This window comes from Ranitomeya imitator, chromosome 6, assembly GCF_032444005.1.
Source record: "Ranitomeya imitator isolate aRanImi1 chromosome 6, aRanImi1.pri, whole genome shotgun sequence".
NCBI lineage: Eukaryota > Metazoa > Chordata > Amphibia > Anura > Dendrobatidae > Ranitomeya > Ranitomeya imitator.
In genome coordinates this window covers 61477036-61489712 of record NC_091287.1, presented here as the reverse complement: position 1 = coordinate 61489712, position 12677 = coordinate 61477036, and the positions used below count along the sequence as shown (strand labels likewise).

At 40.6% G+C, this 12677-nt stretch overlaps 1 protein-coding gene across 4 annotated transcripts in view; it reads right to left on the bottom strand.

Annotated features, from left to right (window-relative positions):
• The window catches only part of DIP2C (disco interacting protein 2 homolog C), a 492724-nt gene that overhangs the window by 96510 nt on the left and 383537 nt on the right, over positions 1–12677 (bottom strand). For all 4 annotated transcript variants that reach the window (XM_069729709.1, XM_069729707.1, XM_069729706.1 and 1 more), the window contains 2 exons: positions 5716–5855; positions 2838–2974 (listed from right to left, as the gene is read on the bottom strand). In XM_069729709.1, coding sequence (XP_069585810.1) covers positions 2838–2974; positions 5716–5855 — 277 coding nt within the window. The remainder of the gene's footprint in view (positions 1–2837; positions 2975–5715; positions 5856–12677) is intronic.

Here is a 12677-nt window from a genome sequence, read left to right as displayed (position 1 = left end):
GAAAATGTGACACGTCCAAGGTCAGCACCCTCCCGTCCAGCCGATGCTGATGCAGAGCCCTTCTTCATTTATATGTCCTCATAGAATATTGCAAGGTATGATGGTGTATATATTGTATAGGTCTGGATGTTAATAATATACAGTTGAAACAAGTAGTTTACATACACTATATATAATAATATACAGTTGAAACAAGTAGTTTACATACACTATATATAATAATATACAGTTGAAACAAGTAGTTTACATACACTATATAAAAAGACACATCGGCATGTTTTTCTCAATATCTGACATGAAATCAGAATAAACCTTTCCCGTTTTAAATCAATAAGGATTAGAATAATTATTAATATTTGCTAAATGCCAGAATAATGAGAGAGAATGTTTTAAGGCATTGTTATTACTTACTGTAAAGTCAAATGTTTACAAACACTAACATTACTATGCCTTTAAACATTTCTGGACTGCCCATATGATGACGTCATGCGTTTGGAAGCATCCGTTTTGGCAACATCTGAGGTAATTAGAGACACCTGTGGATGTATTTTAATGCACACCTGAAACACATTGCTTCTTTGTATAGCATCATGGGAAAGTCTCAAGAAATTAGCCAAGATATCAGGAAGAGAATTGTGGAACTTGCCCAAGTCTGGCTCATCCTTGGCTACAATTTCAAGATACCTGAAAGTGCTTCATTCATCTGTACAAACTAATTATACGCAAGTCCAAACAAGATGGGAATGTCTAGCCACCATACTGCTCAGGAAGGAGACTGGTTCTGTGTCCCAGAAATGAATGTGCTTTATTCTGACATGTGCATTTAAACCCAAGGACAAAAGCAAAAGAGCTTGTGAAGATGATGGCGGAAGCTGGTAAGATTGTGTCAATATCCACAGTGAAACCAGTACTGTATCAACATGGGCTGAAAGGCCACTCTGCCAGGAAGAAGCCATTACTCCAAAAGAAACATAAAAAGGCAAGATTAATGTTTACAAATGCACACAGGAACAAAGATCTTAATTTTTGGAGACATGTCCTGTGGTCTGATGAAAGTAAAATTGAATGTTTTGGGCATAATGACCATTGTTACGTTTGGATGATAAAGGGAGAAGCTTGGAAGCCTAAGAGCACCATCACAACTGTGAAATATGGGTGTGAGTTCACAAGATAGATGACATCATGAGAAAAGAAGATTATGTGGCAATACTGAAGCAACATCTCAAGACATCAGCCAGGAAGTTAAAGCTTTGGTGGAAATGGGTCATCCAAATGGACAATGACCCAAAGCATACTGCCAAAATGGTAACAAAGACTTTTAAGGACAACAAAGTCAATGTTTTGGAGTGGCCATCACAAAGCCCTAACCTCAATCCTATTGAAAATTTATGGGTAAAGCTGAAAAGGCAGGTATGATCAAGGCGACCTACAAACCTGGATCAGTTACACCAGCCTGATCAAGAGGAATGGGCACAAATTCCGACCAACTATCGTGAGAAGCTTCTGAAAGGATATGCTGAATGTTTGACCCAAGTCCTTCAGTTTAAGGGCAATGGGACCAAAATACTAATGAAATGTACGTAAACTTTTGACTTTGCAGTAATATAAATGCCTTAAAACATTCTCTCTTTCTCTCAGTACTCTGGCATTTGGCAAATAATAATTATGGTAATCCTAATTGACCTATAAAGGGAAAGGTTTACTCTGATACTCTGATTTCATGTCAGATATTGAGAAAAACATGCAGATGTGTCTTTTTATACAGTGTATGTAAACTCCTGCTTTCAACTGTATATATAGATATATAATAAAGTGATTATAAACAGATATTGGAAGAAAGCGGCCATAGTTTTCCTAATCCTGTAAAACCGTTGCGTATTTGGCACTTCTAGCTATAATTCTATGTTATTATTCCTGTTTTTTCAGCAAAAGTATATGTAGCACTTTATACAAAGACGTCTGAGATTTATTTATCTCTTTTTATCCGACAAGGAATGCTAAAATATAAACACCAGTGGGTTATTACGATCATTATTATCATTATTTTTAAAAGGAGTCTGTCAGCCCAAACTGAGCATGTAATTTAAACTCACGGCCTTGTAGAGGATATAGTCCCTATAAAAATCACTCTTTTCGTGTCCTGATCACTGCCTCCGTTCTGCCGAAAATTATGTTTAATCAAATATGCTAATTAGGATGCCAAGTGCACCCTAGGTGTGGCCTAAATGCACACTGAACTACTCCGTCCACTAGTTCTGCATGTTACCGCCTCCATCACTGGTGATTGACAGTACTGGCTTGTTAGAGGCCTATACAAACAATGCTCGCTCTAGGTACACCAGTGCTGACAATCAGTGACGAAGGCGGTGGCATGGAAAAGCAATCAGTGGAATGGTGCACTGAGTGTGTTGGCAACACCCAGGGTGCGCCAAGCAACCTAATTATCATACTTGATTAAACTTCAGTTTCTGTAGAACGGAGGCAGTAATTACACCACAAAAAGGGCAATTTTTATAGTGACTATATCCCTTATGAACTGTGTGTTTAGTTTATACTGGCAGTTTGGACTCGCAGATTCAAGTTAACATTAAATTAAAGCACATAAAGCATCTGCGGTCATTTTAATGTAGCATCTAAAATGAAATCATGAAAAGAATGCAAAGTTTCCATCTTCTTCTACGTGAAATGTTGGGAAAACGTCAACCAATTGTGATGATCTGAAGAAAGTTATATCCACAGGACCAAGATGTCTAATAAAGGTCAACTGTAATTCAGAATATGGAAATTCGTGAGAGCAAAAGTGATGTCAATCCGTTATATTATAAGCTGCCACGAACCTCAAAGGTGTTCTTGGTCATACCGGACAGACCATAGTAGGACGTGCCAGTAGCGAGCGCGCACACACACAGCTCTCCTATCTCATCCGTCCGACAAAGCTGTGGAATCCCATCAGGTTTCACCGAGCACATAATAGCTGAAATAGAGGGAATGGACGGTTACCATAAAATTACTGTTACAGCAAATGCATTTTTGCTTTTTCTTTAAATGTGTTTTCCTATTAACAATAGTCATATAATAACCAAAATTCTGAGATAGTATAGAGGGGCCCCTAATTACGTCTCCTGATAATGGTAAGAGACTACAGAGAGCCCTCCTATCTATGGCTCTGCCCACATGTCCGATTGGCAGTATAAAATTCTGACTGCTAAAAATGGGAGCAGAGGGTCTCCTCTGATTATCAGGGGGGCCTTCTGGTGACTATTTTTTGTCATTTCTTAAAATGGAAGGAAAAGCTGAGCAATCAGAAGTTCATTTTGGGCCAGGGTCACACTTGCAACTGTGACGCGAGAAATTCGGCGAGCCTCTCGCATCAATACCGGCACTCGGAATGGAGCGTGCAGCTGCTTAGATTTCTATTTAGCCGCACACTTCAGTCCCAAGTGTCGGATAATGATGCGCAAGTTTCTCGCATCACACTCGCAAGTGTGACCCCGGCCTTGGGCATGAATTCCTAAAACATACAGACAAAAATAACTACCAATTGGACATGTGAGCTTAGCCTTACACAGAAAACCTACAAAGCCTTGTACAAGCCTGTACACCCCATCTAATGGGGCTTTTAAGGGGAAATATGTAAAAGCTTTAAGACTTGTTTCACCACTATAATACTAAATATCCTTAGGGCACAATCTGTGGGGGTCGAACACCCGGCACCCCCACTAAAGCAGCTGTTCTCTGCTCCGGCAGTGGCTGAATGTACACAGTTATGGAGCCGGACAGCACAACTCTGTACAATGTGTAGTGCCCGTTGTCAGGTACTGCAGATCAGCTCCCAATCAAATGCTGATAAAATAAAAATTTATCTTTGTACCTTGTTAGCCAGTAGATAGAAAAATAAGACAATTTGAGACTCCTCAGTGGTTGATACCTTTTAATGGATAACTAAAAAGATGGTAACAAATAGCAAGCTTTGGGGACTCCTCAGGTCCCTTCATCAGGTAGTGTGACTGATGAAGGGACCCGAGAAATAGTGTAACGTTGTAATTCAGCACTCCTGATCCTCTGTTCATCTGTAGGAGACAGTCAGGTGGACACCACGTACGTTAGATGGTCAGATGGTCCAGCAGTAATGGTGAACTAGGCGATTTAGGCTGATTCTGTGTATGGGAGCATTTCAGATGTAAAACTAGATGTAAGCGAAAGACAAAGTTCTACTAAATCCAGAAATATTTCTGAGTTTAAGTGTTGCTGTTATTGGTTCAGGCACGTTGCCCTCATGTATCTACTGCGTTCTTAGGCACATCATTTAGTATGTGTTTACACCGATAAGTACAGATACATAGTAAGATACACAAACGCGCCATGTTTATTTAATTGTACGTCTCGTATGTCAAGAAGCATTACAAGCAAATGAGGTAAACAATTCTGGTTTTGTTATTTCAGATTTACAAAAGGAAAAACTAAAGGAGATGTTGTCCTCCCGCTGGCAGCAAATGAGTGCGGAGCGGAGAGCAGCTGCAAGCAATCTTGTGTAAAGGCATCTTTCACATGTTCCACTTTTCCTTTTTTTCGAGAGACTGCCTGAAACAATGTGGTTAGCTCAGCTGTAGATTTTATCCCTTTGGCGCACCCAGTCTCTGGCCTCAGATGACCAGAGGGAATCATCATTGAAAGCCCTGTAAGTACCTTTTCCATAAGAAGAACAGCATGTTCGTGAGATTCCCCATCCAGTCTTCCCTGGGTTATGAACGCATAGGAAGACAATGTATTACTTTTACATGAACTGTCAGAAATAAACCATTTAGGCAAGAGAAGCATTGCGATTCGTACTACCCTGGTCTACATGGCAGCCGGCCTTCTTCTTCTGTGCCTCCTTTGCATAGGTCATCAGTATCAGATCACTGGGGGGGAATGCGAGACCCGTACACCTGGCATATAGACCTGCACATCACCTCCTGCCCAGTGCCGCTGAAACGAAGACCAGCTCATCGGGGGATGGCAGGTTCATGTTGTTATTTTTCTATACTTGGATTGATAAAGGCCATTTAGTGGCCAAAAGGTCACAGATTTTTAGCCTATTTTACTGTTCCCGTAAAGGATTAATCAAGGAATTGCTCTTGTACCGTAGATACATTTCTTTGTGGCTATTTTGGCAACAAGTGGTACGTTGCTCCTAGAAAGCACAGTCAGTGGTGTGGTCCATGGGAGAACAACCTGAAATAATGGGGGTGCCACGAGTCCAACTCCTACCCTAAGGGGGCATCATCAATATAAGCTCCTACATACCCAGACAAATACTTCAAAGCACCACTCTGTTTTTTTTTATTGCACCACTGACGTGGCTCTTTAAATGCAAGTCCCCATCCCTGTTTTCATTGGTTGGTCTCCCATCCTGTCTCCAGTGTTTCGTGGAGAACACTTTGCAATACCAGTCTATGAGAGCCTCGTTCTGGCCTCGTTCAGACTCTCATAGACTTGTATTGAGAGCTTGTGATGTAGCTCCTTATGTATGGCCAGTCAGAAGGTACTGTCACAAAATGGCACCACAGGACCGTAGCGGCACCAAAATAACGGTGAAGATGCTGAAGGGCGAGTATATGATCGGCAGAGGGCTTACATTTAGAGTGCCACTACAGCACTGACGCACCCCCGCTGGAGTAGTGCTTTAAACACTAGGTAAGATTAAGGGAAAATGTCTACTTAATTTATACTCACCACCAGGCATCACTGTCCCAACGTCTTGTACGGTGAGTACCGATAGTTTTTCTTCTGAGTCCACTCTAATGACCCCATGGGTGAGCCCCTGCATGGACAATACCCCTCTTCCTGGAGGCTGGTTGCTGTCATCAGTCGGCCTGTCGGGAATGCACAAAGCCAAGAAGAATGAATAAAGAGAATAATTCTACATTTCTTTTTTTACATTTACTTAACTTTCTAGGTACTACTTATGTTACCATATAAACACATAGAACTGCGTAAGAGCTGCATACAAAATATCTTTATAGGAAGACTTATTGCCAATTTGCTTAATTCCTCAATTTCTGTTTTCTGTGATGCTTTTTTAAAGCACTGTGGTTCCAACATGTGATCCATGCCATGCTCATACAAAAAAGCCCTGATACACTGTGACAAGTCATGCACCTGTGTAATCCGAACACTTTCAGGACAGGTGAATCACAAAGTATGTTAGAGGGTTGCATAACATTTCATTACACAATGATTTAATGCATGAAACCACTCCAACATCTGAAAATATCCAAACCGTGGTTCCTGATTCTTTCTTTTCATTTGATACTGGAACCATGCCGGCATTTACATGGCCATAAATAATTTACAGTAAAATGTACTTAAAGGGGCATTTCCATCTCCAAGACCTTATCGCTATATGTACTCTGTGTAATAATTATAATAATAATAAATAATAGCAGATTAGAAATGTAGTGTAGTTCTTCTACTTCGCTATGTCACTAACCCCATGTGCAGGGCACTACAGTAGCGAGTATCCATGGTTACGACCACAAACAGCTAACTAACTGTCACTATATGAGTGGTCGTAACCAGGGATACCTAAGCTACTGCAATGCTCTGCACATGGGGTAAGTGACATAGTGAATCAGAAGAAGTATACTACATTTCTAACTGGAGGTATTTGCTAATATTATTATTATTACATCTACTACATATTGGGATAGGATCATGGAGCCAGGGATACCCCTTTTAATATAATTTTCCTGTGTTGTAAATCTAAAGTCCTAATATTATAGTGATGTTGTGTGACACCCTGTATCACTATTTATATCACAAAGGCATATTCTCCTCCGATGATTAAGCACTGTTGCCCCCCAGAGTTGGTGAAAAAGTTCCAAAACATGTGGGCGGCAGAATATGAAAAAAAAAAAAAAAGAATTACAAGGTTTTATTGTACTGAATGACAAGTGCTGATGAGCAGGCGGACCTCGTGCTTGTTCACCTTTTGCTTGGGCTTTCTTCTTTTTCCAGAAATACAATGGCCAAATGTAATTTACAGAGACTATGACTCATATTTTCACTACGGAGATTACTGCATGAAACTCCCTATAACAGATATCACCTTTATCATGGTCTCATTACAGTGTTGTGTTTGACTCCAGAACAGGACATTTTTCCTTCTGGTTGTGTAAAACTCAAAATATAGCATCGTAGACGAGATGGACTACGTAGAACTTCACTTGGTCTCTGCGACGTGGAGGTGGGGGGCTGAGGACTGCTCTAGAGGAGATCTGCACGGAGGAATGGGCCAACATACCGCCAACAGTGTGTGCCAACCTCACAGAAAACGTGTGACCTCTGGCAGTGCCAACAAAGGATATATAACAAAATATCGAGATGAACTTTTGTTAATGACCAAATACTTATTTTACACCATAATTTGAAAAATAAATCTTACCGAATCAGACAAGGTGATTTTCTGGATTTGTTTTCTCATTTTGACTCTCACAGTTGTGGTCTACCTATGAAGTCAATTACAGGCCTCTCTCATCTTTTTAAGTGGGAGAACAATTGGTGGCTGACTAAATACTTTTTTCCCCCCCGCACTGTATGTATATCCCTCTCCCATAATGATAGTTCTGCTTCACGTCACTTATCTTTTGCATTATTTCTCTGCTGTGTTGTGTATAAATATGTGATTCTTCAGATTTTGCATTATTCTATGCCTATGTCTTTGTTACCATCTTTTCAGTTAGCCATTAAAAGGTATCATCCAATAAGGACTCTCCGTTCTAAATATTTTTTTATGGAGGAGTGAGGAGGAATATCAGACAAACACTCTCAATGCGGCTTATCTAGAGAGTGAAATAATAGGATTGGCCATTAAAGGGAAATTCTCTTCGGATCATCTTGACCCTTAAAACTCCCATCCCTTGACATCCCCCCGCAGGAAGCTATGCTTTCCTCTCTCTGTCCCCTCCCGATCGTGGGATTTCTCCTCCCACCTTTACCTCTTTTAAAAAACTGAGGGGCGGCTGAGAGCTGGAATTCCCAGGCGAGGTGGTTTGGGTATAACAAATGTTTTCTTGCTGTTTTGACTCCCTTTAAATGTACACAATATGTCTGCTTTTTACTTATGTTCCAGCACGTCTCGCAGGGAAGACTTGGACATATTGTTTGAGTGGCATCATCACCGACGGGCAGAGCAAGTGAGTGACAGCACAGTATGGCTGCATCACCATGTGCCATAATGTCAGCATCTTTCATTTTTGTGACCGTTTTCAGAGAATCTATAATAAAAATGCCATTTTACTGTGCTTAAATGTGAATTCCTGCAATAAGAATTTATCGCTTATCTACAAAATAGATGATAACTTCCATATCGGACGAGGTCTGACCTCAGAGGCCCCCCGATCATCAGAACAGTACTATTTTGGCATGCACCCACTGCTCCATTCATTCTCTATTGGTCCAAGATATTCGAGCATAGCACTCCCAAAGAGAATGAATGGAACAGCGGGCAAGTGTGTGCAAACGGAGGACAAAAATGCTCCATACCAGCGATTGTTGGTGGTCCTAGTGGTTGGATAAGCAAACCTCAAAGAGTATATACCATGCCTAGATCCGTGGCACTTCCAAACATTACATAAATCAAAAAAATAGACGGGAAGACTAATTACAGGTGAATCATCAAGGGGTGCCACAGTCATTTAAAGGTACAGTACTTATTTATCTTTACTTCCATCCTTAAGGTTTCCTATCCCTGTTCCTTACTACCATGCCCCCTTCTTATGGATTTTTTTTGCTGCATACATCACAATTAGGCACTAAGTGAAGACTCTTTCATATTTTTTTTCGTGGCCGAATCACGTGGAGGAGGAGTTACTATAAATAGGGATATATATATATATATATATATATATATATATATATATATATATATATATTACAAACACTGTAATGGGGCTTATTATATCTTGACTACTTTGCTATGTATGATATATAAAAAAAAAATTGGAAGCTTCATTGCTCCACAAATCTATAAATATTCAATCTTCACTTTAATTCTAATAGCAGCTCCATTCTTAAAGGTGATGATTCACCTGCAATTTGTGTGCCTTATTTTGGCGTTTTTTTTTTTTGCATATTGCTGTCCCCATTCTAATTGGTTTTACATTGAATCTTTTAATATTGTATCAATAACATTTTTCAAGCAATTTTATGACATATAGCTTCTTGTCTATTTTTTTTTTTTTATTTGTGGATAAGCAATAACTTTTTGTCACTGGAATATACCTTTATGAAACAAACACATGCAAAATAATACCTACAAGTCACAATCTTTCAATTATATTTATTATTATTAGGGGCTGCACTTTTGAAGGGAATCTGTCAATAGGATTCAACCATTCTAAGCCGTCTATATGAGCATGTAGGTCATAGAAAGTTGAATAAAATGATACCTTGATATTTGCGATTCAATGTCTCATTCCAAAGAAATCCATATTTTATTAATGTGTAAATTAACTGTTAAGATCTATGGGCCGGACATAGATCTCCCTAAGAATCGGACTCCAGAGATCATTTTAAATGAAAGGGGCATTATCAGTGTCAGACATGAAGATCAAGAGCGCAGACAGTCAGTCATTGCATGTCTCACACTGGTAACTCTCCCTCATTTATAATAAGCTCTGGAGGCAGATTCTCAAGGAGATCCATGTCCGGCCCATAGATCTTAAAAGCTTATTCACATATTGAGAAAAATGTGGATTTCTCTGGAATAAGACACTGGATATCGGATATGAAGGCATCATATTAATCAGCTTTCAATGACCTACATGCCCATATAGACTGCTTAAGAGGGTTGATCCTACTGGTCCCAATGAATTTGTAATTTTTCATATCAAAGCTCTATCGCTTTGCTGTGAGAAGCTTACTAATAAGTATTTGCATCCAGCCTGACAGTTTTCTAGAGTCCTCAGTACAAATTGTCATTCAGTGGGAATATAGTATATATCCATAGGACCGCAGCCTATGTCATATACCCTACTGACTCACTGAAGCAGTCAGCTCAGCCAGACAGAAATGTCACAGCGATTTTCAAGGATGAGATGAGACACCACTCCATCCAGCTTCACTCCGAGACGCAAATAGGAAGATAATGCAATTCAGTCGGGGTTATGAATGACAATTACATGCAAAACATATCAAGTTGCTTAAATAGCCCAGGCAAATGTAGCAGGAAAAAGCATTCAGCATCTTTGTAGGTCTCCCGAGGATCTACTGTGTAATTTTTATCCGGCGAGCCAGGCGCTTCCATTCAGGACTAATTATTTGCGCTCTTCTAACAGGTCATATGACACAAGCTAATTTGGTAAAGCAATACGGGTCTCTTGCAAAGCTTTTCTTGAAAATCTGCAGTGATGAATCTCAATTAAAGGTTAATGCAAAGAGCCGGCTCTGAAACGGCAGAGATCTCAGAAACTGAAAGCCTTCGGGCATCAATAGAACAAGACAATATGAAGAAATGCGAGAGACGAGTCGGGTAGTGATGACATCTGTACTGACAGGCCGAGACGGTAAAACTGGAATGGAGGAGCTCCAAGAAAACGTACAAGAGGAATTCTAGTCAGGAGAAAGATTGTGCTCTAGATCAAGACAACACCTCATCTCATGGGGACAGACACAGCCATGTTCTTCCTGCATTCCCAATGATGGGACTAATGGGATCCTTCAGCCATAAAATAGTTACTAGGTTGCCTGTGTCTTCACATTGGTTCCTCTATAAAGTTTCTACCCCTGGGACGAGCACTGTGTTTTCAACACAACAGACTCCTCGTAATGACAGTAATATTTAGGAATGCCAACTCCATAACCAACCCCAGCATTAAAGGGAAAAGATTAACAGGGAACAAAAACAGAGGAATATTAAAGAGGAAGTCTAATTAAGAAACCCACTTTCATGGACTCTAAAGGGTTCTGTGCACATGATGTCTTTTTCAGGCGGATTCTATCTGAAATACACACAAAAAAAGCACATTAAGTCTATCAGCACAGAATGACTGTTCAAACCAAGGAAAGATGCTCGGTGCACCCTTGGCGTGGCCAAACATTGACGTGCACCTTCTCATCTACTTGTTTTCTCTCTATCTTCACCCTCCTCTTCATTAATTGACAGCTCTGGCTTGATACAGCTACAGAAGGGCGGAGGTAAATTGAAAATAAGTATGTGGGATGGTGAACCTAAACATTTGGCCACACCAAGGGTGCACCGAGCACCTGTGCTTGGTTTCAACATTTATTATGCGCTGACAGACTCCCTTAAAGATGCTAAAAAATATAATATTTGCACTGCTATGTAAAAATGACTTGCTGTGTGTATCTTCTGTCTTTTTTCACTTCTTTTAACTGCCTCAGGTTTCGAAAGCCGTCAAGCGGTTAAAAGAAGTGACTGGTGTTTTTTTCTTTTAAACATCTTTTTAGTAAATTTTGTGCATATAGACCTCAACATTATAGATCATCATCTACTATATAATTGTCTAAGGGTCACTTCCGTCTGTCTGTCTGTCACGGATATTCATTGGCCGCGGCCTCTGTCTGTCAGTCATGGAAATCCAAGTCGCTGATTGGTCGTGGCAAAACGCCCACGACCATTGCCACGACCAATCAGCGACGGGCACAGTCCGGCGGCAAAATGGCCACTCCTTCCTCCCCGCAGTCAGTGCCCGCTCCATACTCCCCTCCAGTCAGCACTCACACAGGGTTAATGGCAGCGTTAACGAACCGCGTTATGCCGCAGTGTAATGCACTCCGTTACGCAGCTATTAATCCTGTGTGACCAACTTTTTACTATTGATGCTGCGGATGCAGCATCAATAGTACAAAGATCTAATGTGACAAATAATAATAATTAAAAAAAAAAAAAGGTTATTCTCACCCTCCGACATGGCGCGCTGTCCTCGGCAGTGCAAGCGGCAGGTTCCGATGCTAAGGATGCTATGTGAGAAGGACCTGCCATGATGTCACGGTAATGTGACTGTGACGTCATCACAGGTCCTGCGCTCATACCAACCCTGGGACCGGAAGCTGCCGCGTGCACCGCACACAGGCGCCAGGACTTCAAGAGGCCTTCGGAAGGTGAGTATATGCTTATTTTTTATTTTAAGTCTTTTTTAACCATGCATATAGTGCCCACATTGCTATATACTACGTGGGCTGTGTTACATACGGCGTGGGCTTTGTTATACACTACGTAGCTGTGCAATACTCTACGTGACTGTTATATACTACGTGGGCTGTGCAATATACTACGTGCCTGTGCAATATACTACGTGGCTCTACAATATACTACGTGACTCTGCTATATACTACGTGGCTGACCAATATACTACGTACCTGTGCAATAAACTAAGTAGCTGTGCAATACACTACGTGGCTGTGTTATATACTACATAGCTCTGCTATATACAACGTACGCTGTGTTACATACTACGTAGCTCTGCTATATACTACGTCGGTTGTGTTATATACTACGTCACTGTTCAATATAGTACGTAGCCTGTGCTATATACTACCTACATATTCTAGAATACCCGATACGTTAGAATTGGGCCACCATCTAGTAGAAAAAAACCAGGAACAGTAGCACTTATAAAGACGTTGAGCAAAGGCAAAAGAGAGAGGAAAGGTAGAGAGAAATAAAAAAATAA